The sequence below is a fragment of the Chiloscyllium plagiosum genome, unplaced genomic scaffold (genome assembly GCF_037043375.1).
Source record: "Chiloscyllium plagiosum isolate Xiang-an unplaced genomic scaffold, Cpla_swu_hap1 HiC_scaffold_5, whole genome shotgun sequence".
In the NCBI taxonomy this organism is placed as follows: domain Eukaryota; kingdom Metazoa; phylum Chordata; class Chondrichthyes; order Orectolobiformes; family Hemiscylliidae; genus Chiloscyllium; species Chiloscyllium plagiosum.
In genome coordinates this window covers 131552267-131580026 of record NW_028270143.1, presented here as the reverse complement: position 1 = coordinate 131580026, position 27760 = coordinate 131552267, and the positions used below count along the sequence as shown (strand labels likewise).

Below are 27760 nucleotides of genomic sequence, written 5' to 3'. Positions count from 1 at the left end.
GCTGGGTGGAGGAAATGTGAGGTGCAGAAAAGAAACCTACCAGCAACAAACAAACAACAAAGATGAAAAAAAAATAAGTGTCCTCCATGGGGTACCATCCAGCTGACGTTCAATGTTAATACTCTCAGACATTTCAAATGAAGTTAGAGGAGAAAAGAACACCCTATTATGTGCTTCAATCCCCCGATCCTGGATGAGGAGAGAGATGGTGAATGAATTATTTTCACCAGGCTCAATTAAAACATGACATTTTCTCATCCAATCCCACTGCCCCCTCCCACCCCCCCCCCCCTGTTTGTTGGGGATCATGCAGACAAAATCCAACCACCTTTCCCTCTTTTACAACAGATGGTTACACTAGCACGTCTTATGGGTCACACATTGTACATCCCACATCACCGGGATTTTGCCGACTGAAAACTCTATTTCCACCTTTACCCTCATTCCCCAAACCTCTGACCAGCCAGTCACCAGCTTCAGTCCTCTGGGCCCAATTTGCAATATTCAGGGACTGCATTACCATTTCCCCCACTGCTCTGTGGTTGCAAAAAGAATAATTTGCACAGGATGGTGGCCTGTGTGTTCCTCAAACAATTTAAGGCATTTAACCCTTTGAAACAAAAGAAAATCCTCTCCAAGAAATTTCCACCGATTATGAAAGTAGATGAGTGTCCTTGCTCACGTTCCAGACTGTGTAGTTTTTGCAGGTTTCCCGTGATCACTGCGATCCCTCATAGTTCAGGATGTAATAATCGTGGACATACATCAGCACTGCAATTGGCTGACCGATGATTAGGGACAACCACACTGCTGCGTTTCCATAATTCCCACTCAGAAACTTCCCAACTAACCAAGCCAGTGGAACCTGGAAATTAAAGAGACAAGTGATTCAATTTCTTTTCCACCCCTGTACATCACAATCTATCTTCTCTCTTCCTCATCCTCCCGCAATGTGTGTTGAGTCGCAGAAACCCACTGCACTGAAAAGGCCCTTCAGTCCATCAAACCCGTGCTAGCCAAAAACATGTCGAGGGGGATTAGTGTCAGAAAAACTGCACACTTCTCAGCCCACACTCCCTCCTCAAAGCTGGAGGAGCTAGGAGTTCAGATCTTACATTCACCAGGTAGACAAAATTGCCTCTCCACACACACACACTCTTCCTGTCTCTGTCACTCACCCACACCTATAAGTCTATGGGGTGAATTTGCATTTGCAGATTTGTAACTGCAGATACATTCTATTTTGTTCAAAAAGCACACAATCCGTAGGCAGTCAACGTGACATTTTATGAATACTTACTTTGGAAATAAAACTAGTCTGACTCTAGGATAGGACAGAGACAGAGTCTTACCTCACACCTTTAATGCAGTGTCTGAGCTATCACATTTTGTTTAAATATACTGAAAGCCTGAATTTACCTCAGGGTAGTAACTTGAAAGAAATTCTGGGGTTTAGATATTAATCAATCAAACCTGCATGGATTATTACATCCATTCTAAATGATTAAAGACTTAACAGCAATCTAGGTTTGTTCAATACATCGCATCAGTTGTATGATACTTTGACCTTTTACTATAAATTCTGTGTCCTATGTATCCTGCCCCAGCGGCTACCTGATGAAGGGAGTGTGCTCCTAAAGCTTGTACTTGCAAATAAACCTGTTGGACTATAACCTGGTGTCATGTGATTTTCAATTCTGTCATCATGGATAAAGTTGAACATCCTGAACAATCTGCGTTAAGCTAAAATCTGTGCTTGAGACGGGTCTGGAGGGAAGGGCACTCCGAGTCTACTGTTGAAATGATCATAGACCAGCTGTGATTACCGCACATTAAAAACATGTGAGACGCAGTAGCTTTTGCAACCATGAGGATGGTACTGGGAGGGGAAAGGGAGAAGAATCGATAAGTTAGCACCCCTCTGTCCTGTTTGATTGTCACATTCAGGCTTTTGGGTTCATCCCTGCTTAAGGAAATCACATATCGCGTGTCGACCAACCCAAGAGGGTAAATGCTTTAATTATTCGACGAACATTACAGTTCCTTCTGGTAGAACGCGACAGTTGCATACCTCAGCAAACTCGCACTATAGAAAAATCAGACTGCTGGACACCGCTGTGGAAAAATCACACTGTAAAAGACCTCTACAGAAAATCCCTATACCCAATCAGTAGACAGTTTGCCTTATCCAAAGTGTCCACAATTCGCCAATTGCATTATAGCCAATTCACCTTGACGAGATGCGCATTGTACCAGAATGACCTGTACTGAATCATGCTGACCTGTTCCCATACAACTCTCTCCATCATGCTCAGCACCACAGGATGGACAAGTGGATGTCAGCCTCTGCTTTTGCAGAATCCATCTCCCCGAATCAGAGAGTTTTGTTCATGTGGAAGTACTCACCTGAGCCATCATCCCCATGAATGCCCACAGACGGAACATCTTCAGAGGAACACTGACCAGATACTGGAGAAACAAGACAATTTTTTAGGATTTGAATTACAGATTCATACAACGCCATTTCAGCATTAAAACAAAGAACTGCAGATGCTGGGAATCTGAAAAATAGCCATTGTTGGAGAACCTCAGGAGGTCAGGCAGCATCCTTCTGAAGAAAGGTCACTGGACTCAAAATGGTAACTCTGCTTTCTCTCCACAGATGCTGACAGACCTGCTGAGTTTCTCCAACAATTTCGGTTTCTGTTACAGTTTCTGATAATTTATTGACATTGTGTGTCAAGACGATGGTGACCTTCTCAGCCAGGTGGGTTCAAGCTCCATTCTAGAAGTTGGGTTAAATAAACTAGACGGGCCTACCAATGAGTGTGACGCGCTATTGCTGCTGGCGCATTCTCTTGGATAAGATGGGAAACCAGAGTTTGGGGGGGGTCTGATCTCTAAAATCGATGCAAAATCTCTCAATGCTATTCTGAAAAGCAGGAGTTTTCTCTCAGTGCCCTGAATATATTTCATTGAATCTCTACAGCGTGGAAATTAGTCATTCAGCCCACCGAGTTCACACAGACACAGCAAAGAGTATCCCACCCAGACCCAACCCCCCCACCCCATCCTGCATTTCCCACGGCTACACATCCCTGGACAATTTAGCATGGCCAATCCACCTAACCTACACATCTCCACACTGCAGGAGGAAACCCACGCAGACACGGGGAGAATGAGAAAACTCCACAGAGTCACCAGAGGGTGGAATCAAACCACCTGGCACTGAGAGGCAGCATGTCTTCATCGACGAGCATCTCAAATAGACGACACAAACACAAATCAGGAAAAATACAGAACATGTTAACACTGATCGCCACCCGGCATCTGTGGCCCCAGCTGCTGAGTATTTTCAGCCATTTTGGTTTTTCCACAAATTGACCAATGCACTATTCACCTGTTTGTTGGAACTTGCTCTGAGCAAACTGGCTGCCATGTTTTCCCACAGCGCATCTGAACACATTTCAAGAAACACTTCATTGGCTGTGAAGTAATCTTGGATATGCCAGAGGGTGTAGAATTGCAGATTTTTCTTTGCTCCACCAAAGGACTTCAGCTGGAAACGTTTTGCAGCTGCTGACTAAGATGATGCCTGATGCTATCTTGGTTGAGATGTTCAGCATTTGGAGGTGATACGCTCACCGTGATAATCTCCAGAGTGTGCAGTCCTTTTCCTTGGCAAATGCGTTTGGGGGAATGTATCAGTAAATACGCCTGATCAAGGCGGTGGCTGACCAGCACCACCTTATGGCCAGTTAGGGATCAGCAACAAACGTTGGCCAAGCCAAGTGTTACTTGCATCCTATGATGCAGCATGCTTGCATTGATAGGAGACCATGGTGGAAACAATTATTATTGTTGACAAAGGATGGCAGGAACTGCAAAAACAGCAACAAAACTCCAATGCAACAGATGGGGAGGGCAGGAACCAGGGGAATTGTGGGGGGCAACAGGGAACTATCCTCACCAGCGAAGGAGCTTTCGAGGGAAGTGATAGCACGGGCTGGGAGAGGTAACATTTAAACACTCAGCAGCAAAACCAAAACCTCCCCAAAAACAAACATCCAGACCTCGTGAAAGAAAGCAGATGCCAGGAAGACTGCGGTCTGTGCAATCCTCTTGTTCACCCCTATCTTCAGCATGGGCTTGTAGAAGTGCCTGCAAATAAAACACACTGATTTACTGCAGATTCTCCCACCATCCACCCAACCAACCAACTATTAAAGTGCCGCCTCCACTCCCATGACCTCTCGGTTCATCACACCCAAATCGGCCTGTTCAGATCTCTCCTTTAACTTGTGAACTGTGCTGACCCCATGGCCCTGTACCTGTGGGAAGGACAAGGGCAGCAGATACACACAGGCATTGCAGTTACAAAGTTCACTGCCGAAAGAGACATCATCCTGAGATGGTAATAGTTTTAATTGCGGGGTAATAGATATAGGATAGATGACAGAGGTAGGTTCGTTAATCAGAGTAGTAGGGGCATGGAACACACTGCCTGCAACAGTAAGAGACTTGAGGAGAAAGTGAGGACTGCAGATGCTGGAGATCAGAGCTGAAAATGTGTTGCTGGAAAAGCACAGCAGGTCAGGCAGCATCCAAGGAGCAGGAGAATCGATGTTTCGGGCATGATTCCTGAAGAAGGGCTTATGTCCGAAACGTCAATTCTCCTGCTCCTTGGATGCTGCCTGACCTGCTGTGCTTTTCCAGCAACACATTTTCAACAGTAGTAGACTCACCAACTTTAAGGGCATTTAAATGGTCATTGGATAAACATATGGATGATAATGGAATAGTGTAGGTTAGATTGGTTTCACAGGTTAGCACAACATCGAGGGCCGAAGGGCCTGTACTGTGCTGTATTGTTCTATGTTGCATATATCACTGCTGTTCCTTAGGTGTTGCTGGGTCAAAATCTTGGAAGTGCTTCTCTAACAGCTCTGTGAATGTCCATCTACCCCAGGGAATGCAGTGGTCTAAAATGAGTGTTCACCATCACCACCGCCTTGAGGGCAATTAGGAACAGACACTACACGCTGGTCTACACAGGGTCAGCCACATGCCACACATTAAACCAAAGTCCCAGGCACTTCTAGCCCCCACCCTTGCTGACCTACAACCGGCCACCAATTGCCTCCAAATTAAACAGCTGTCTGTGTCTTCAAATTTGTTAGTGGCCTTATTCCAAAACACCTCAAATCTAACAAGAACATCTCAAGGTATCCAGGCATAAAGATGGGGGCCTCCGCTGTGTTCTTTAACTGCAGAGGAAAACATTAGAACATCGCTGCTATGTAATTTTAAGAATATCTGTAGATATGTACACAGCTTGTTTTCCACTATATTAACAAGCAATCATTACCTCGTGAAGGTACAGAGAACATTGATGTAGAACTCAACAGATAATAGACAATATAACAATGCAAATTAATGCAACAGCATAAAAAAAAGATAAAGAACAATAAGCAGAGGCAGCTGCATTCCCGTAAGAGGAGAGACTAGACATTTTAAGGAGCAAAGGAGAAGTGCTATCCTGATACAAGACAGGATGAGGGGCACCTCCAGTTAGAATCAGCAGCCGAACAAGGGCAGTGTGTACACTATAAACATTGCTGCTTTGTTTTGTGACTGCACTGAATATAGTCTCCAGCAGGAGGAGCTCTCTGACATCACAGAGGGTGCCCCTATACCATGTGGACTGCAGCAGCTCACCATCAGCTCCAGGGCAACTACGGGATGGGGACTAACCGCTGACCTCATCAGTGCTGTTTACATGTGGTGAATGAATGAAAATGTTATCCCACTATCTTGACAATGAAAGGCTGTAAGTTGATGACTGGTTTGCTGTAATGTTGATATATATTACAGAACGGGGGATACAAAGTGGGTTTGAACATTCAGAATGGTTTCGGAGGACCAGCCTGAGGTTTGGGTGGGGTGGGGGTGTCATGGGTATTTATTATCCTGACTTTACAACTCCACACAATCACGGCAATATAACCCCCAATTACGGAAAATACTGCTCAGATATCCAGTCCTGCCTGTGCTGAATCATCGATTAATGAAAGGAAATCTAAACAAATCCCTTCCACCAAACTCTCCGTTCCCCATCTCCAACCTTGTATGTCACTTTTACCTTCAATCCCAAATGAAGGTAAAAGTGCTCTGCTTTCAGCCGAGTTAGGCGGACCTTTTTGTAAATCCCGTTAGAAAGCACTGAACCTCTCTGTCTCCTTTGAGTCTCACCATTGGGTATGGCCTTAAAGGAAGTTGCTAAATACAACACAGAAAGCAAAAGGAGGAAGCTTTAATAGCATTCCATAAAGTGTGGTGGAAAGACATAAATACTGGAACAGAGCAGATGGCCAAGGGGCCGGTTTCTGAGCTGTAATCTCTATATAAATGTTTTGGCTCCTTACTCCTGGGTGCTCTTTTCCCTACGGCTCGGTCAATCATCACAGGACTTGCCCCATCACTACATTAAATGTGATGCTAGGTCAGAAATGAATGCCACACAAACCTTCACCTTTAACTCATTCCCGTGACTCCGGTGAAAGGCAGCCAGCAGAAGGGTGCCTTTCAGGGTGGGGTAAACTAGGCTCACCTGCTGCACCACTTGTGAACGGGAATATTCCAGTTCTTCCAGAAGTATGTCACTGTCTCGGAATTCCTAGGACACAAACACATTGTTACACACTCACTTCAACATTGACGGCACTGCCAGGACCTTCTGGGGGTGAGGGGCTAGGGTAGTGTCACCCAATCTACTGTCCAGCCCAGGGCAGGGGAAACTGTTGCTGGGGTGAAGTTACTCATGCCTCAGTCATTAACCGAGGTGCTCAGCAGTGAGCAACGGGACAGTTCCATTCCAGTATCGGGTCAACTCCCCGCTTAGGAGCCCAGCTGATGGTAACGCTGGGCAAGTCAGATCTGGCTTGGTGGACCAAACGTTTTATTTTCCTTTCTGTAGATCACAGATAAATTGTCAATATAAACAGTGAAAATACATATGAACAGAAGTGTATTCACAAGAGACTCTCAATGTACTTTCAAACCAATATTAAAATTTACTACACAAAAAAAACACAAGCTCTCAAACTAATTGAAATAGTACCCATCTTTACAAATATCTGAAACAAACATTTAGAACATAGAACATAGAAGAATACAGCGCAGTACAGGCCCTTTGGCCCTCGATGTTGCGCCGATCCAAGCCCACCTAACCTATACTAACCCACTATCCTCCATATACCTATCCAATGCCCGCTTAAATGCCCATAAAGAGGGAGAGTCCACCACTGCTGCTGGCAGGGCATTCCATGAACTTACGACTCGCTGAGTGAAGAACCTACCCCTAACTTCAGTCCTATATCTACCCCCCCTTAATTTAAAGCTATGCCCCCTTGTAATACCCGACTCCATACGCGGGAAAAGGTTCACACTGTCAACCCTATCTAACCCCCTAATCATCTTGTACACCTCAATCAAGTCACCCCTAAACCTTCTTTTCTCTAATGAAAACAGCCCCAAGTGTCTCAGTCTATCCTCTGGAGATTTTGATCCTTTTGATCCTTTTGTCTGAAAAGCCACCTTATAGACCCTGAAAACTTTGTAAAGAATCATCCATTCCCACACTAAAGCCCTTTGTTCATCTGTCACTGGTGTAATGAATTTTGTTTTGGCAAAATTCTGCATTTACCCACCATTATTCTCTTGAATTCACATCCCCCATTACGTATCCACAAGCCGCTATTATGACTGAACGTGGGTGAAGGCAGAAACAGGCCCAACCAACAAACACCAAACTCCACTAATTCCGTTTACCTGCAGTAGGTTCACAGCCGATGTCGCCTGGTGCTCATCCAGATGTTTCTTAAATGCTGAGAGTGTTTGCGCCTTAACAACCCTCTCAGGCAACACATTCCAGCTGAAAATGTTTTTCCTTCGATCTCCTCAAAACCACTCCCTCCTCACCTTAAACTAATATCCTCTGGTCTTAGACACATCTGCCACAAGATTCTCACAATCTATCCTGTCGATGCCTCTCCATGTTGCACCCCTCAATCGGATCCACCCCCTCTGCCTCGCCTGCTCCAGGGAAAACAAGCCCAGTCTATCCAGTCTCAGCTCATTACTGAGACTTTCCATCCCAGGCAGCATCCTGGTGAATCTCCTCTGCACCCTCTCCAGTGCAATCACTTCCTTCTGATCGTGTGGGGATTGGAACTGCACACAGTATTCCATCAGTGGCCTTACCAATGCTCTATAAACTTGGAACAAGCCTTCCTTGCTCCTATACTCTACTCTACAATTGAGCCAGTGAAGGCAAGCATCCAGTATGCGTTCTTCACCCACCCTGTCTACCAATGCTAACAGCTTCAAAGATCTACGGACTTGCACACGAAGGTTTCTTTGTCCCTCAGTCCCCTGCAGAGTCCTACCATGCATTATCGATACCCTTCCTTTATCAGACCTCCCAAAATGCATCACCTCACACTTATTGGGATTAAATGCCATCTGCCATTACGGTCCAATTTACCAGCTGATCTATATCAGAATGTAGCCAGAGACCATCCTCCTCATTACCAAAACCAATTTGTGTCATCAGCAAACTTATTAATTATACTTTCTACATTCATATCCAAGTCATTAACGTTTATAACAAACAGCGTCCCGATGGTACTCTGCTGGTCACATGATTCTAATTACAAAAACGACTCTCCACCATCATCCTTTGCCTTCTATTTGTAAGCCACCTTTGGATCCAGTCTGACAACTTGCCTTGAATCCTTTGGGCTCTTACCTTTCAGAGCAGCTTTCTACGTGGGACCTTGACAAAGGCCTTAATGAAGTCCATGTAAACCACATCAACCCTCAAAAATATTAGTCACTTTTCAAAAAACTCAATTAGTCAGACAGGATCACCCCCTAACAAATCCATGCTGACTATCCCTGATCAATTCCTGCCTTTCCAAGCATTGATTAATCCTGACTTCAGAGATTTGCACAATAATTTCCCTTCCCCTGCTGTCAGACTACCTGCTCTGTCATTACTGGCCTATCCCTACTGTCCTTCCTGTACAAAGGGAATCACATTAATTATCCTCCAGTTATCTGACACTGCACATGCGGTCAGTGAGGTGTTAAATATCTCCATCACGGCCACTGCTATCTATTCCCCCGCCACCCATAGGAGCCTGGGATAAGTCACCTCAGGCCCTGGGGATTTATGCACCGTTATGTCCAATAAAATATCTAATACCACCTCCTCATTAATCCTAATGTGATCGAGAACCTCAACTATCCTACTGATGGCCCCAGCTACAATGTCTTTCTCCTCTGTGAGTAAGGCTCACCGACATTTACTGGTTCCATGCACAAGTTGCCCCTTTGGTCTCTAACAGGTCCCCGGTAATATACTTACAGAAAGGCCTGGGAATTACCTTGATCCTGTCTGTAAAAGGTATTTCCTGGCCCCTCTTTTTCTTCCTCGTTTTCTTTATAAGCACCCTCCTACACATTGTCCTTTTAAAGGATATCCCATTTTAGTGAGCTGTACCTGACTTCTTTTTATTTCACTCATGGGTGGCGACATCACTGGCCAGGCCCAGCATTTATAACCCATCCCTACTTGCCCAGAAGGCGTTTAAGAGTCAACCACATTGGTGTGGGCCTGGAGTCATGTGTAGGCCGGACCAGGTAAGGACTGCAATTTGGAACCTCTAGTTATTTTAGTTTCAACAGACCACAGGAAATACCTTTTACAGACAGGAAGTGACTGGGAGGAGAATCAAAAATTTAATAATTTAAGGAGATTTTTCTAGGACATTTAAGGATGAGCGATTAATGCTGGCCCAGCCAGTGTAGCCCACACACCCTGAATGAAGGAAAAGGAAGCTTGTTTTTGAGGTCATTCACTTTGGAAGGAGCAACAGGAATACAGAGTACTGGGCCAATGGTTAGATTCTTGGTAGTGTGGATGAGCAGAGAGATCTCTATGTCCATGTACATAGATCCTTGAAAGTTGCCACCCAGGTTGATTGGGTTGTTACAAAGGTACACGGTTAGCTTTTATTGGTAGAGGGATTGAGTTTCAGAACCATGAGGTCATGCTGCAGCTGTACAAAACGCTGGTGCGGCCGTAATTGGAGTACTGCGTGTAGTTTTGGTCACCACATTATAGGAAGGATGTGGAAGCTTTGGAAAGGGTTCAGGGGAGATTTACCAGAATATTGCCTGGTATGTAGGGGAGGTCTTATGAGGAAAGGCTGAGGGCCTTGAGGGTGCTTTCATTAGAGAGAAGATGGTTGAGAGGTGACTTAATAGAGACACAAGATAATCAGAGGGTTAGATAGGGTGGATAGGGAGAGCCTTTTTCCTCGGATGGTGATGGCTAGCACGAGGGGCATAGCATTAAATTGAGGAGTGATAGATATAGGACAGATGTCAGAGGTAGTTTCTTTACTCAGTAGTAGGGGTATGGAACACCCTGTTTGCAATAGTAGTAGACTTGCCAACTTTAAGGGCATTTAAATGGTCATTGGATAGGCATATGGATGATAATGGAATAGTGTCGGTTAGATGGGCTTCAGGTTGGTTCCACAGGTTGGTGCAACATCGAGGGCCGAAGGGCCCGTACTGCGCTGTAATGTTCTATGTTGATGCATCTACTTGGGACAGTCTGCCTCTCAAACTTGGAACCAAATATTCCCAACTGAAATGTCGAGGGAAGGATTGTCCAGGATGGATACAGAGTGCATTTCCTCATTACTCCAGAGGCCAGTTCTTACCACCAGTCCCTGTAGAACTCCCGATCTCCAAACTTCATTATTTCAGCCAAAACGTTCATAGATGAGTGAAAAAACCAGTAGAAAAAAATGAGCCAGATTAGGTGGTTGGGAACCTGAAAAAAGGCAAAGAACGTGGTTCAAGGTTTTTGCTACATTTTTATTCTCTTTAAGGATACAGGGAGACACCTGGGTGAAGGTATATAAAGCAACCACAAGTCAGTTAGCAACTCCCACAGGCGGCCAGCTATTATATTCCCAGTTATGGCTTGATACACCATAATCTTTTCAAGAATGGAACGTACAGAAGAATCAAGGTTAAGAAAAGGATCCAGGTTTGAATTGAAATGCAAAGAAATCTATTACCACAAACGTGAACAAAACAATAGGTATACTGAACATCGATTTCACTGCTCCTTGGACGCTGTGCTCTTCCAGCACCACTAATCCGGAATACTGAACATGGACAATAGTGATTCTAGGAACAGGAGAACAGAACAGGCCAGTCAGCTCTTCGGGTCTGTTCCATCACCCAATGGGAGAGATCTCGGTTGGGTTGTGGCCTAACATCACATGCCTACTTTTGGCCCACACCCTTTAAAGCCTTTGCTTAGCAAATAAATTTTCAATTTAATTTAAAATTAACACCTGATACAGCATTCAACTGCAGGTTGTGGGAGAGTGTTCCAAACACCTCTCACCTTTTGTGCGTAGACGTGCTGCCCACATCTCTCCTGAGCGGTCTGGCCGCAATTCTCAGACTATGCCTGCTCTCCTCCCCCCCCCCCCCCCCCGCAGTTCCAGAATCCCCAACCAGTGGAAATAGTTTATCTTTACCTCCCCCATCTTCTCTATTAATATTTTGAAGATTTTGATCAGATCACCCCTTAATGCTCCAAATGCAATAAAAAAACAGGCCTAATTAGTATAATCTCTCACAACTTAATGCCTGAAGTAACATTGTTGGAAACCTGTGTTGTACTCCCTTCCAAGGCCAATCCATCCTTTCAAAGGTGTGGTACCCAGACCGGCTTAGTGTGTTCCAAGTGGGATTGCACCCAGGGCCTTGCATAACTGCAGCGTGGCTTCTGCACCCCTGTTCTCCCGCCCTCTAGATAGGGAAGGTCAACATTTCTTGATTACTTCCTGCACCTGAACTCCCAAGTCTCTGGGGACATCACTGTATTTAACACCATACTGTCTGGAAAGTACCCTGATCTATTCGTTTCCAGTCCAAAATGGACAGCCTCACAGTTGCTTACACTGAACTTCAGCTTCCACAGTTGTGCCCATTCACTTAAATGACATACACATACAACTTGGACTTTTAACAGTCAGGACCAACATGGCAAACATGAATTAACAGACTAACTGTGGACAGATCGCACGTTAAATAGCCAATAGCCAAGGCAGATCTCACCCAGATGACATGAAACTGTGGGTCACCAAATCCCATTAAAACTCATTATCCTTTTCAGATTCCTCACTTCTGAAGATCTAGGCTTAGAACACTCTAAAGGCACCTCCAATCCAAACTGCCTCAACCAACAACCAGGGCATGAGAAGTCAACCACCTCTCTCTCCCTCTCTCTCTCTGCTGCGTTTCCCAGGACTTGAGACTGCTCCCCGGCATCTAATTACTGAAACAAATCCGGCTTTTATCAAACAACTAGCTTCATCGAGCTGCGGCTGAATTTCGCCAAGCTCTGATGTTTCTCAGCTGCACCGAACAAATACAAAGTCTGGCCTTCCTTTACCCCATTCTGTTATGTAACATCCAATATTCCATTAGCTGCATTTAATTCTGTCTGTACATGTGCATGACATTTAAGTGGTCGGAACTGCTAAATGCCCACGGGACTACCACAGTTTTTAAACTTTTCAACATTTAGAAATAACCCATTTGTCCTCGTTAGGCGCAAAATAAATTACACCACAGGAAATGACATCACCAACCCAAAGAAACCCAAACATATCAACAGAAAGCAGGAATTATCAGCAGTGCTTCGCCTGAGGCCCACTGAAGATATTACCCCGAGGGTGCCGAAACGTCTGGAAACAAACCTTCCAGCTCAGCGAGCAAACCTACATCCAAAACCTCAACCTGAGCTACACATCTTCTCAAAATTCGCTAAATTAATTCCCATTTAGCAACACAAAGCTAGCGCACAGATGAAATAGGTTGCCAGGATGACTGGTGAAATGTTGATTTTTATTTTAAGGTGGTTTGAATACAATAATAGGGATGTTTTATTTCTGTACAAGGTTCTGGTGAGATCACATCTGGAGTACTGAGAGCTGTCACAAAAACAACCATTGACCATCACTTTCTGCCTCCTGCCACTAAGCCAATGTTGGATCCAATTTGCCAAATTGCTCTGAATCACGATGAGCTCTTTGGAGGGTGGGGGAAGGAGTGTGCAGCTCACTTCCTGAGACTGTGCAAGGCCAACACATTCATTGCATTTAAACATCTCTTCGAAATGCATTTGTAGTCTGTAACCTACAGGGCCACAGACTGAGAGCTGGAAGGCGGGACAAGATGAGGCAGCTCCATGCCGTAAGCAGAGTGGCCGAATGGCTTCCTGCCGTGTTCTGAAGCCAAACTATGGCCCAGGTCACTTTCTCCAAATAGTCTCAACACTGTCACACTGCAGAAGAATTGGGTCTGGACCATCAGGAAGTCCTGCTGCACTGACTGTAGGAATTGCCCAGAAACTGTCCATGGAAACAGGCCCTTTGGTTCAGCCAATCTGTGCTGAACGTAAACCCAAAATAAACTACTCCCACCGGCCTGCCTCTGACCCATATCCCTCCAAACCTTTCCTATTCATGTATCTATCCAACTGTCTTTTAAATTGTATTCACATCCTCAGGAAGCTCTTTCCACATGCAAATCATGCTGTGTGAAGAATTCGTCTCATAGACCTTTATATTCCTCTCACCTTAAAAATGTGCCCCCTAGTCTTGAAACCCCCCATCTTATGGAAAAGACACTCACCATCAACTCTACCTATACCTCTCATGATTTTATAAAACCTCAGCCTCCTACACTCCAGTGAAAAATGTCCCAGCCTATCCAGGCTTTCTTTAGAACTCAAACCTTCCATACCCGGCAACATCCTGGTAAATCTATTCTGAACCCTGTCCCGCTTGATAATATCCTTCCCTGAACTGGATACACTAGTCCAGAAGAGGCCGCACCAATGTCCTGTACAACCTCAACATGATTTCTCAACTTCTACACACCAAGGACTGAGCAATGAAGGCAAACGTGCTAAACCCCTTTTTAACCACCCTCTCAATGTGACACAAGCTTCAAAGAATTATGTACCTGCACCCCTAGGTCCCTCTGTTCTACAACACGACCCAAAGCCCTACTTTTAATTATATTAAACCCTACCCTGGTTTGTTGTACCAAAAGTAATACCTCACATTTATCCAGATTGAACTCCGTCTGCCATTTTTCAGCCCATTGACCCAATTGATCAAGATCCCTTTGTAATCTTAGATAACCTCCTTCATTGTCCACTTGCGTCCTCCGAAGAGTAACCCACCCAGACCCATTCCCCTACCTTATTATCCTTTGTTTACTCCTGACTAATGCACCTAGCGACGCTCCGAAAGCTAGTGCTTCCAATTAAACCTGTTGGACTATAACCTGGTGTTGTGTGATTTTTAACTTTGTACACCCCAGTCCAGCACTGGCATCTCTAAATCACCACTACGGGCGATTTAGCATGGCCAATTCACCTAACCTGCACATCTTTGGACTGTGGGAGGAGACCCACGCAGACACTGGGAGAATGTGCAAACACGACACAAACAGTCACCCGAGGCTGGAATCGAACCCGGGTCCCTGTCACTGTTAGGCAGCAGTGCTAACCATTGAGCCACCATGCTGTGCCTGCAGACAGTCTGCTCCAAATCAACTTTTGAAAGTCCCTGTCTCATACCATTAAAACTTGCCTTACATCAATTAAGAACTTTACCTTTTACAAAAGGCTGATTCCTTTTCCATAACCATTTTGAAACTAATAGAAAGAACTATGATCACTAGACCAAAAATGTTCCCCCACGTTTACTTCCGTTACTTGCCCTGCCTTATTGCCCTAAATTTGGCCTTGTTTTGCTCCTTCTCTAATAGGAGTATCCACATATTGATAAAGAAAATTTTCTTGAACACATTTGAAAGTTCTTCACCGTCCGAACCTTTAGCACAATGGCAACCCCAGGCAATGTTTGGAAAATTAAAATCCCCCATTATAACAACCTTACTTTGCTTACATATATCTGAGATTAGCTTGGATTCGCTACAGTGTGGAAACAGGCCCTTCGGCCCAACAAGTCCACACCGACCCTCCAAAGAGTAACCTACCCAGACCCATTTCCCTCTGACTAAAGCACCTAACACTACGGGCAATTTAGCATGGCCAATTTACCTGACCTGCACATCTTTGGACTGTGGGAGGAAACCCACGCAGACACAGAGAGAATGAGCAAACTCCATACAGTCGCCCGAGGCTGGAATCGAACCCGAGTTCCTGGTGCTGAGAGGCGGCAGTGCAAACCACTGAGCCACCGTGCCACCCCAGATCTCCCTACATATTTGTTTCTTAATTTCATTATTGGGAGGCCTTTGGTACAATCCCAAAGCGGTCTTTCCTTTCTTATTTGTAATTTCATTACTTATTTTAACTAGACGATCTTTCAGAAATATCACCTGTAGTTACAGCAATAATGGATTCCTTAAATCAAGTGTCACCCCTCCCTCCCTCCCTCCCTTACCTACTTTTCTATCCTTCCTATAGCATCGAAAACATAAAAACATCTGGAACCTTCCAAGAAAGTTCACACTCCGATTTAGAGTCAGACACTTTGGTGGACACTTTTAGAATGGAGATAAGGAAAAACATCTTCAGCCAGAGAGTGGGGCATCTCTGGAATTCATTGCTATGGAAAGCTGTGGAGGCCGGGTCGTTGAGTATATTTAAGACAGAGATAGATAGGTTCTTGAGGATCAAGGGTTATGGGGAGAAAGTTGGAGAATGGGGTTGAGAAACTTATCAGCCATGATTGAATGGTGGAGCATACTCGATGGGCTGAATGGCCTAATGTCTGCTCTTGTCTCTTATGGGTTATGACTTATTTACCTGAACAGCTAGTCCGGGATTGAAAGGGAGCTCCAACGCCTGGCTGAATACAAAACTAACCCTCCAATCAGTTACACAGGCCGCCCAGCCCTGACTGCTGCAGACAGCCCTTTCCCCTGGACTTGCTCCCCCACCTCTCCTCTCCCACACAGACACGGGGAGAACGTGCAACTCCACACAGACAGTCACCAGAGGCTGGGATCGAACCTGCGCCCCTGACGCTGAGAGGCTGCAGTGCTAACAAAGGGCATCCACAACCTCTCTAACATTCCCTAAAATCTGTGCAAAGATCAGGAGCATTTTTCTGCAGGCTCAGGCCACACGATTATATAGATTCAGTGACAACTAACCCTTCTGTTGTTCACTTCCAGGCCTGCTTTACCTTTGCCTGTTCCCCATATCTTGGAGGTGTGTGTGACTGGCAAAATTCAAGATTATCACTTGAATATTAGAGAACTAAATGATACAATATTTTGCAGTTGTAAGTCTTGAACATTAATCTCGCAGAACGATTTCACACAGTTCTCTCTCCTTGATTTCCTGACTTGGGCTACATTCACATCACGCAAGTGGCATTAGTTAGGCCACTACTGGAACTCTCTGGTCTACCTGCTGTAGGGAGGATGGTGAGAAACTTGAAATAAGGATGTTGCCAGGGTTGAGTTATAGGGATAGGCTGAGGCTATTTTTCCAGGAGATTCGGAGGCTCAGGGGTGACTTTATAGAGATTTATAAAATCGTGAAGGGCATGGATAGGGTAAATAGACGAGGTCTTGTCCCTGTTGTGGGAAAGTCCAAAACTAGAGGGCACAGGTTTAGGGTGAGAGGGGCAAGACATAAAAGGGACATAAGGGGCAACCTTTTCACGCAGAGGGTGGAGCGCATATGGTATGAGCTGCCAGAGGAGGCTAGTACAATTACAACATTTAAAAGGCATCTGGATGAGCATATGAGTAGGAAGGATTTAGAGGAATATGGGCCGAATGCTGGCAAACGGGACTGGATTTATTTGGGATATTTGGTTGGCATGGACAAGTTGGGCCGAAGGGTCTGCTATGTATCTCCACGGCTGTATGACTGAACACCGAAAGGCGTCGCATTTGCTAGTTAAAATTTACCAGCTTTGTTAAATTTTCCAAACTGTAATACAGCACAGGCTCAAAAGAGACTTCCAATATAAACGCAAGTCTGAAGGAGGGGTTTCCAAGATGTCACACTGTCCAATGCTTCTGTTAAACAATTCTGAACATTGGGAATGTTGAAGATAGGTGAACAGTGCTAACCATAAACAGAGAGATAGTAAGGACTGCAGGTGCTGGAAGTCGATAAAACGTGGAGCTGGAAAAGCACAGCAGGTCAGAGAGCATCAGGGGATCATAAACTTATTTCCAAACAATGAAAATTACTTACTGCAAGCTTCAGTAAGCGCTCTATCATCCTGGAATAGTCCATATCCTGAAAAGAATAATCAGCAGAACATGTCATACACACAAACTGGAGGAATTACACTTGGACATCAACCATGAAATATCATGTCCATCTGTTTTCAAAGATGATTATTGCATAAGCATCCAGAACTTGCTAAACAGAGGTCTGCATTGAGGAGCCATGATATAAATCCAAAAAGGACTAAGCAAAAATTAGAAAAAGGTCACAACTTTTAATTAAATCCAATTTCATGACAAACTCGAGAAGCTTCAGAAGACAAAAGATGAAGAAATTCTCTCGATGTAAAATCTGAATCCTCACTCATTTCGGGGCATTAGGAGGACAAAATAAAAAAGATTAATACTGTTCCTGTTCTCAGCGAGTTGGACGGGAACTGTAGAGAGCGCGCTTTATTCTGTCTCTGTCGTAGTGCTGTCCCTGTTCTGTAAGCAATATTGCATACTACAACAGCTTTATTCGTCTAGGAGATTTGATACTGAGGGAAGGCATCGACTTAGTGATATAATGTCAGTGGACTGATAACCCAGGGCCCAAGCCAATGCTGTTGGAACATGGAGTCACATCCCACCATGGAAGCTGGCGACATTTAAATTCAAATAATAAATCTGAAATTGAAACCCAGTCTCAGTAACGATATGAAGAAACTATCATTGATTGTTGTATAATTCACAAACATCCTTTGAGGAGGAGGAGATTGATCATCCTTTCCTAGTCTGGGTAACACATGGCTCCAGATCCCCAGCAAGGCACTTAGTTCAAGGGCCACTGGGTTGGGTAAGTCACGCGTTGCCAGAGATGCCCATTTCCCATGAAAGAATAAATACTTGTTGGAAAACATGTTTTCTTTTGAGTGCAACAATATACAAAATAACAATAACTTGCATTGTCACATCGTAGTAACAGACTTCGGTTCAACTTGTCCATGCTGACCTGATATGCAAAATAAGTCTAGTCCTCATTTACCTGTGTTTGGCTCATATCCCTCTAAGGAGAAAGTGAGGTCTGCAGATGCTGGAGATCAGAGCTGGAAATGTGTTGCTGGAAAAGCGCAGCAGGAAGAAGGGCTTATGCCCGAAACGTCGATTCTCCTGTTCCCTGGATGCTGCCTGACCTGCTGCGCTTTTCCAGCAACACATTTCCAGCTCATATCCCTCTAACCCCTTCCTTTTCACGTATCCATCCAGATGCCTTTTCAATGTCGTATTTGTACCAGCTTCCTCTGGCAGCTCATTCTATACGTGCACCACCCTCTGTGTGAAAATGTTGTCTCTCAGTTCCCTTTGAAATCTTTCCCCTCTCACTTTAAACCTCTGCTCTCTAGTTTTGGGCACCCCCACCCTGGGGAAAAAGACTTTGGCTATTCACCCTGTCCAAGCCCGTCAGGATTTTATGCATGGTATCCCAAGCAGTATTAAAAAGCAAAATTTGACATCAAGTTACTTCAGGTGATACAAGGTGGGTAAACCTTGGTCAAAAAACATTGTTTCAGATGCTCCTCAGAACCTGAGTGCAAGATCTAGAAAGCTTTGGAGAGAGGGAACTCCAGAACTTACAGACTGGAGCAGCTGAAACTATGGCAATCAACAATTTTGCCAGCAGCTCCTCCGCACAGATATTTGATCAGTGTATTCTGCATGCACAACCAATAACCATTGTAGATAAAAACAAGCGTCCAAACGTCTAACTTATAACAGTTACTTACTTTGAATGGTTTCATGGAATTCTGTATAGCAGGCACCAACCACTGGTAAAACAAAAAGAAAAGCTTTCAGCCTCTCAACTGACAGAGCAGCTCTACAAAAAAATATTCAACATTAAACACAGCACCTGGTTCAGGACTTAGCACCTCAGGGAATTACATTACTGATGTCCTACACAGAACTGGGTAACAATACATCAGGACTGCAACATAATCAAGGTTGACCTAATGGTTCCTGGACACCAGGTAAAGACAATGACTGCAGATGCTGGAAACCAGATTCTGGATCAGTGGTGCTGGAAGAGCACAGCAATTCAGGCAGCATCCGAGCAGGAATATCGACGTTTCGGGCAAAAGCCCTTCATCGGGAATACTGGCAGAGAGCCTCTCTCCACCCTTCAGACACTCTGCCTGTATTCCTGATGAAGGGCTTTTGCCGAAACGTCGATATTCCTGCAGGCTCTCTGCCTGTATTCCTGATGAAGGGCTTTTGCCCGAAACGTCAATTTTCCTGCAGGCTCTCTGCCTGTATTCCTGATGAAGGGCTTTTGCCCGAAACGTCGATTTTCCTGCTCGGATGCTGCCTGAACTGCTGCGCTCTTCCAGCACCACTCTATTCCAACTTCTTGGACTACGCTAGACATTACAGAAGTTTGGGGGGAGAAGGGCAAAGAAGCAGTTAATGCAATTGGGTGGGAATAGGAAGGGGGAGGGCGGGGATAGGAAGTGGGGGTGGGGGGCAAGGGAGCACAGGGATAGGAAGTGGGGAGGGTGGGAAACATGTGAACCTGTATCACAGCTGCTTGTGGTGGTAGCAATGCACTTTTCCACAGCTAGCTTTCACAATTCCTCTCCAGAGGATGACAGAAACAGCAGAACCAAAATTGCGGCCATTTATTCTGATCAAGCAGCTGTGAACAGGATATGTAGCTCTGCCCAGTTCCTGCACCTTCGGTAATTAATTGTTGGTGAAACTCTTTGGGACCCACTGAGAGATGATATTAAAATGCTCACTTGTTTTTCTGCAGTGCTCACAGTAAATATAAAATCAGAGCTGGGCTCAAATCCTAGGAAATTATTCAGAATACAGTTTGCCAAGTTATTTGTTGAGGACTGGTGCTACAGTCTAGTTAAGACCAACTTCAAGGCATTGCTCAATCCAAAGGCTGTGACTAAAAACTACATCATAGAGCAGCTGAAGCAGATTGCTTGATACTTAAGTGAGAGGAACTGAGGGAATTAAAAACAGGACCGTGGTTGGAGTCAGAGAAGACTTGTGATAGTTGCAAACAGCAGTCGGGCTGAATGGTCCACTGTGTGAAGATTCTATATTATTCCACCTAATTCAAAAACCCACGATTTTCTGAGAATCTGATTCACTGTTGGGGAAGTGTAGAGGTAGCTTTACTCCGCAGACAGCTTTGATTAGATTAGATTACTTACAGTGCGGAAATAGGCCCTTCAGCCCAACAAGTCCACACCGACCCGCCGAAGAGCAACCCACCCAGACCCATTCCCCTATATTTACCCCTTCACCTAACACTATGGGCAATTTAGCATGGCCAATTCACCTCACCTGCACATTTTTGGACTGTGGGAGGAAACTGGAGCACCCGGAGGAAACCCACGCAGACACGGGGAGAATGTGCAAACTCCACACAGACAGTTGCCTGAGTTGAACCCAGGTTTCTGGCGCTGTGAGGCAGCAGTGCTAACCACTGTGCCACCGTGCTGCCCTGTGGTGTCTAGGAATTCTTGACGCTGGATTCAAAAAATTTTAGCTTCCCCTCATGTGACAAACAAATATTGACGAGACCAAATAAACTCCCTCTACAACAGACTGTCAAAACATTGAAGAACAAATTGATAATGCAGCAAAACATTTTCCACATCACTGGATTATCGTAGTGGATACAGACAGTTCAGCTCCCTCTTCTAAATCAGCTCAGGATACAACTAATGACCAAGTCACCCCTTAAAGAACAGTAGGGGTACTCTAAATTCAGAGCTGACTCACCTGTTGAACTAACCCCACTTGCAACTGAATGAGGAAAAGCTGCAAAAGGAAAAAGAAATATTGTATCAGATATTTGCAAGGAATGGGAAAGCATCGAGTAATGAAGATGCTCCGTGTATGATATCAACACAGGAGTAGGCTGATCAGCTCCTCACACCTGTACCACGGCCTATTACATTATGGCTTCAAACCCCTTGACGTCCTTACCCAATACAAATTTCATTGATTCAGACTAAAGTTTCAATTGGCCCCCAGCTTTCAGAGCATTGAGAAGTTTCAGAATCCAATGATTGTGTGTGGAGAGATGTTTCCTGATTTCACTCCCAGTCTAGTTCTAATTTTAAGACTGCATTCTTTATCCTGGAACCCCTTCACAGATCAAGTTGTTTCCCTTCATCTATTATTTTCAATCTGTTGATCAACGATAACCCCAGAACCTCTAAATGTGGGAGAAAGTATCAGCAGTGACCCAGCAGGCAGCACTTTCACCTCAGTCACAAGGGTCGGAGTTCAGGAACAATAATAATAAAAAAAATCAAGGTAATCTTCCCAGTGCTGAGCTGACACTGTTAGAAGTGACATCTTTCGCAGGAGACTTTGGACTAATGGCTGGATGTCTGCTAAAGACCTCATGACAATTTGGAAACGCAGGGGAGTTTCGCCAATATCGGTCTCTCAGTCAGCACCATAAAAGACATTAGCTGCTCATCACCACCTCATTACCATCTTGTTGTTTGAGACAGTTTGCTGGGCACAAATTAGTTAATGTAGTTCCTACACTACAGTGACTACTCTCTAAATGTACTTCATTGGTTTTGAACTTTCTGTAGATGTGATCTATATGGACTTCAGTAAGGCATTCGACAAGGTTCCCCATGGGAGACTGATTAGCAAGGTTAGATCTCATGGAATACAGGGAGAACCAGCCATTTGGATACAGAACTGGCTCAAAGGTATAAGACAGAGGGTGGTGGTGGAGTGTTGTTTTTCAGACTGGAGGCCTGTGACCAGTGGAGTGCCACAAGGATCGGTGCTGGGTCCTCTACTTTTTGTCATTTACATAAATGATTTGGATGCGAGAATAAGAGGTACAGTTAGTAAGTTTGTGGATGACACCAAAATTGGAGGTGTAGTGGACAGTGAAGAAGGTTACCTCAGATTACAACAGGATCTGGACCAGATGGGCCAATGGGCTGAGAAGTGGTAGATGGAGTTTAATTCAGATAAATGAGAGGTGCTGCATTTTGGGAAAGCAAATCTTAGCAGGACTTCTACACTTAATGGTAAGGTCCTAGGGAGTGTTGCTGAACAAAGAGACCTCGGAGTGCAGGTTCATAGCTCCTTGAAAGTGGAGTTCCAGGTAGATAGGATAGTGAAGGCGGCGTTTGGTATGCTTTCCTTTATTGGTCAGAGTATTGAGTACAGGAGTTGGGAGGTCATGTTGCAGCTGTACAGGACATTGGTTAGTCCACTGTTGGAATATTGTGTGCAGTACTGGTCTCCTTCCTATCAGAAAGATGTTGTGAAACTTGAAAGGGTTCAGAAAAGATTTACAAGGATGTTGCCTGGGTTGGAGGGTTTGAGCTATAAGGAGAGGCTGAACAGGCTGGGGCTGTTTTCCCTGGAGCATCAGAGGCTGAGGGGTGACCTTATAGAGGTTTACAAAATTATGAGGGGCATGGATAGGATAAATAGGCAAAGTCTTTTCCCTGGGGTGGGGGAGTCCGGAACTAGAGGGCATAGGTTTAGGGTGAGAGGGGAAAGATATAAAAGAAACCTAAGGGGCAACTTTTTCACGCAGAGGGTGGTACGTATATGGAATGAGCTGCCAGAGGATGTGGTGGAGGCTGGCACAATTGCAACATTTAAGAGGCATTTGGATGGGTATATGAATAGGAAGGGTTTGGAGGGATATGGGCCGGGTGCTGGCAGGTGGGACTAGATTGGGTTGGGATATCTGGGCCAGCATGGACGGGTTGGACTGAAGGGTCTGTTTCTATGCTGCACATCTCTATGACTCTATGATGGTTGTGAAAAGTGCTATATAAATGCACGCCTTTTTGTTTTAAAGTATGCATCAGTTTTATGCATAGTGTCCTCAATTTAACCCATTAACCTCTGGTAACTGGCAAGTATTACAGAGGAACCTCTATTATCCAGCATTCGATTATACTAATATTGGATTATCTGGCAAGATCGCAACCTCCCGAAGCTCGGTTAAACTATGTTATCCAGCGCTCGATTATCCGGAATGTGTTTAACTGAACGAAATACTCGCTGCCCGAGTCCTTCGGATTATCGAGGTTCCTCTGCATATAGTTAGTTATTGACTATCGATCCTTCCCAAGGATCGAACTAGGTCTCAATCCCCCAGACATAAAATGGCCTGCTGTCTGATTATCTAGTTTCTGTGATGACAGCACAGTTGTACCAAAAACAAATGTCATCAGCTGCAAAAAAAAAAATGGGGAAAATGATCAACTGTACTGGCAATACAAAAGCATCTACTGAGCTGAATGATTCCATCCTCAATGTGGTATTAAATCTGTAGTAACATCAGGGTCATGCATTCTGCTGCATCAAAAATTGATACAGAATTGTGAACACAGCCGGGGTTTGGAATTGGCTGAAGGTATCGGCACACAGAAACTAAATGAGGGCTGTTGGTGGTTTCCTCCACCCCAATCCTTTCAGACAGTCAATAGTCACCGTTTAGATTGTCACATGCAGAATGTCCCAGTGCTGAGGGTTATCTGTATTCTTACTCATGCACCGTAGCCCGAGCCCTACTTTTGGAGAAAGGGGAACATTTAAATTAGACTCTCACATTTACAAATGGGACTCAGTCTCCTTATTTGTGTAACTTCACCTTAGCCACAAAAACAGTTTCCATTTCTTTCAGGTGGGATGCTGGACATAGTTACATTCTCTCTCTCTCTCTCTCTCTTCCCCAGCAACCTCACGCAGGACACACTCAGGACCCCACAGGGATCTAGTTTAAGAGGTTCTGGGACGGAACGGAGTCTAAAGTTGCTCACCATTTCAAACATTCTCCTCAGTAAGAACCGTTTTCGGATCCGGGGCGATCGGGGAAAATTTAGCTCATAGCACAGGGTGGGTGCAAATAGGAAATAATACATGTCTAGAAAACAAATGGAAACAAATCAAAAACATCAAATAAAGGGAAGGCAGTTAAAGTAAAAGAAACAAAGAATCAGAGTGGCAGGGAAGGAAATGTACGGATTTCCAGAACTTGGACCTAACGTGGTTTCCAGCCTCTCACTCAAATAGGCAACTCCTATCTTACCACTGAAATGGTGCACACAATCGGTTGTATCAAACTGTTCGTGGCAGCACTTTTAATATATAAAGACTTACCAACAACTTCTCAAGGGTAATTAGGAACAAGCAATAAATCATAGAACAGCTGCTGTGCAGCAGAGTATATTGCTGCATAAAGACATTGTTGAAGTTTTTCATTTTGCACTCATCAGGACAATTCACATGAATACCAAATTAAGGGGAGGAACCAACATTTATGTCACAGGTGGAGTGTAGGACATTGGTTGGCGAGTGGAATCTGATTGGCAAAGGTTTTGCTACGGAGAATGCACCAGTCAACGATGATTGGCAGTTAACCACCAGCACAAGTTTATATTTTAAACGAGGTAGGTCGATTCTGGTTAGTCAGGGCATTGCCCTGCGAAATTAACCAATGAATGGATGTCAACCAATTTATCGAGTGAAACATGTGCAGGGTGGACTTGTTCTGTCAAAGAGTAGGACACAGCATATTAATGTATGTAGCTTCCAGTACAGCAAACAATTTCACTAATCAGAATCAAGCTGGTAATTAATCAACATTCACCTCTCACACAGTATAAAATACTGGGTGCTCCACCACCTTTCCACATATATTCATTTTCTTGCAAATTTCATTTTCAGCAATATCAGAATCTTAATACAAGAAGAAACATTTGGTACATCGAACCTGTTTTAGCTCTTTGAAGGAGTTATCCACCTGACATCTCATCTCTTACCGTGCCCTACAATGTTGTTCCCTTTCGGAGGTGTATTTCCAATTTCCCTAAGTTATTAATGAACTTGTTTCTATCACTCATTCAACTTGTGCATTCCAGTTTATAATAACTGACTGCATAAATCAGTTGTCCCCAATTCCCCCACCTCCTCAGTTACCAGCTCTTCTCCATCAATGGAACCAGTACCTGCTCAGCATCCTCTAGTAAAACCAGGGATCTTCTGCAGGTATGAAAGGTACTGTATGAAAAATGTATTATAGAAGCAAATTGCTTTTCTTTCCTGCTTTCCAAAAAAAAGAACAGGGATAACTAAATACAACAAATTATCTCAAGGGTTAATCTCACCTTTCTCTGTAAAATGATATTGTTACAAAAAACCTCCTTAAATTACAAAGACTTGCAAATTATAATCACCAGGGGGCAGAGTAGGCTTATTTACTGCATCCTACACAAAGCTGACACTGTAGCCATTCACTGCAACGTGTCTAATATATTTCCTGCTCCATTCCAATCCAAGTATTCATAAGTAATTTCTGCCTGCCAGGAAAGATGTGTCATGAGAAAAATGTTAAGCAACCTAAACCCTAATCTGAGGTAATGTTACTAAACTGGCTTTGTTTCTTGCTGCCCAGAAAACTGATTTGGAGACGCCTGTGTTAGGACTTGGGTGGACATAGTTAACGATCACACAACACCAGGTTATAGTTCAACAGGTTTAATTGTTGATCCTGAAGTTCATGCTAACAGGAGCACAAATTTACTCGCGCAATTTAATTTCTTCACTAAGACAGGATTGAACCAAAAGGTGAACAACTGATCAATTCTTCTTAATATGTAATTTAATATAAAAGGGTGTTAAAGCTCACAACAGAAATGAGGGCTGACAGATCATGTTGCAAGAGGCTAACTTTTTAAAGTATGTATTCTTGGGATGCAGGAATTGCTGGTCAGGCTGACATTTATTGTTCACACCCAGCTATGACAAAACAGTTTGGTAACACAGCTTGGTTACTTCAGAAGGCAGTTAAGAGTCAACCACTTAATACGGGATAGATGTCATACATTAACCAAGGAGATACTTTACAACGATCCACTGATTTGGTCATGACGTTTACTTGGATTCAAAGCTGAATTCAAATACAGAAAACTCCAGGCTGGCATTGGAAGTTGCAATTTTCTGGATTATTAGTGCTGTAACATAACCATTACATTACTGTATCCAAATGCTAATCTGTAGCAAACAGATTGATGTCTTGGCTTAGCGGGCTTTAGCAGTTCATTAAAAAAAAATCAGTACATGTTTAGAGCCAAATTTGTAGCCTAGCACGAGAGAGAACCACATGACCCATCATTGCCAGCGCTGGCAGTTAGTGATAGCTATTTCCTAATTCGAGATGTTATGGCACATCTCTGGAGCAGGTGGGAGTTGAATCCAGACCTTTTGACCCAAAAGTGGGGGACTGCACCACAACAGCCTCACCAGCTACTAATTGTACATCAATTTTAATCAACCCATCTGTCCAGATTTATTATTACGATCCCTCTAGAGTAGGACAGACCTGAACCCAGGCCCTATCTTTGTCCTGGAGGCATGTCATAATCTGCCTGAACAAGTTAATTAAAAATTTTAAAAAAAATTAAATGAAAACTATGCTTGTTGTGTTTGATGTTTATGCTTGCGGTGTGTGAAGTGTGGAGAGAATAAGGTCCATTTTGATCCCTCACCCCCTGACTCTGAGGATTAAAACACCAATTCTCCGCTGGAATCAGCAGAAACAAATACCTCTGTCCTAGAATTTCCCTTTGTTTAAAATATATCCCTGCTGTCCATTACAAGATGCAATGGCCTCTCCTTCATGTCACCGAGGGAATCATGTTCCAAACACTCCTCTACCTAAGAATTTGAACTCCCTGCCAATATCCTAAGCGCTGATAATTGCAGTTGATAGTTTTATTAGACAAGCATATCAACTGGAGGTAGGTTTGCTCACTGAGCTGGAAGGTTCACTTTCAGGTGTTTCGTCACCATACAAGATAACATCATTAGTGAGCCTCTGGATGAAGCACTGGTGGTATGGGTGGTATGGGCCGCTTTCTATTTATGTGTTTAGGTTTACTTGGGTTGGTAATGTCATTTCCTGTGGTGATGTCATTTCCTGTTTTGTTTCCTCTCCAGGGGTGATAAATGGGATCCAAGTCGATGTGTTTGTTGATCGAGTTCCAGTTGGAATGCCATGCTTCTCAGAATTCTCACGCATGTTTCTGTTTGGCTTGTCCTAGGATGGATGTGTTGTCCCAGTCGAAGTGGTGCCCTTCCTCATCTGTACGCAAGGACAGTATTACAAAATACCTTGCAAGAACTGTAACAAACATTATATTGGACAAACAGGCAGAAAACTAGCCACCAGGTTACATGAACACCAACTAACCACAAAAAGACATGACTCTCTCTCACTAGTATCCTCACATACGGATGAGGAAGGACACCACTTCGACTGGGACAACACATCCATCCTAGGACAAGCCAAAGAGAAACACGCACGAGAATTCCTAGGAGCGTGGCATTCCAACTGGAACTCTATCAACAAATACATTGACTTGGATCCCAT

General features: G+C 44.2%; 1 protein-coding gene across 3 annotated transcripts in view; it reads right to left on the bottom strand.

Annotated features, from left to right (window-relative positions):
* Nucleotides 1–276: 276 nt before the first annotated feature.
* LOC122550344 (diacylglycerol O-acyltransferase 1-like) overlaps nt 277–27760 on the bottom strand; it is a 135930-nt gene continuing 108446 nt past the window's right edge. For all 3 annotated transcript variants that reach the window (XM_087987670.1, XM_087987671.1, XM_087987672.1), the window contains exons 9-17: nt 24150–24253; nt 21112–21150; nt 19098–19139; nt 17357–17401; nt 10797–10909; nt 6611–6676; nt 4074–4161; nt 2407–2469; nt 277–865 (exon numbers count right to left, since the gene is read on the bottom strand). In XM_087987670.1, coding sequence (XP_087843796.1) covers nt 719–865; nt 2407–2469; nt 4074–4161; nt 6611–6676; nt 10797–10909; nt 17357–17401; nt 19098–19139; nt 21112–21150; nt 24150–24253 — 707 coding nt within the window. In that variant the 3' untranslated portion in view covers nt 277–718. The remainder of the gene's footprint in view (nt 866–2406; nt 2470–4073; nt 4162–6610; nt 6677–10796; nt 10910–17356; nt 17402–19097; nt 19140–21111; nt 21151–24149; nt 24254–27760) is intronic.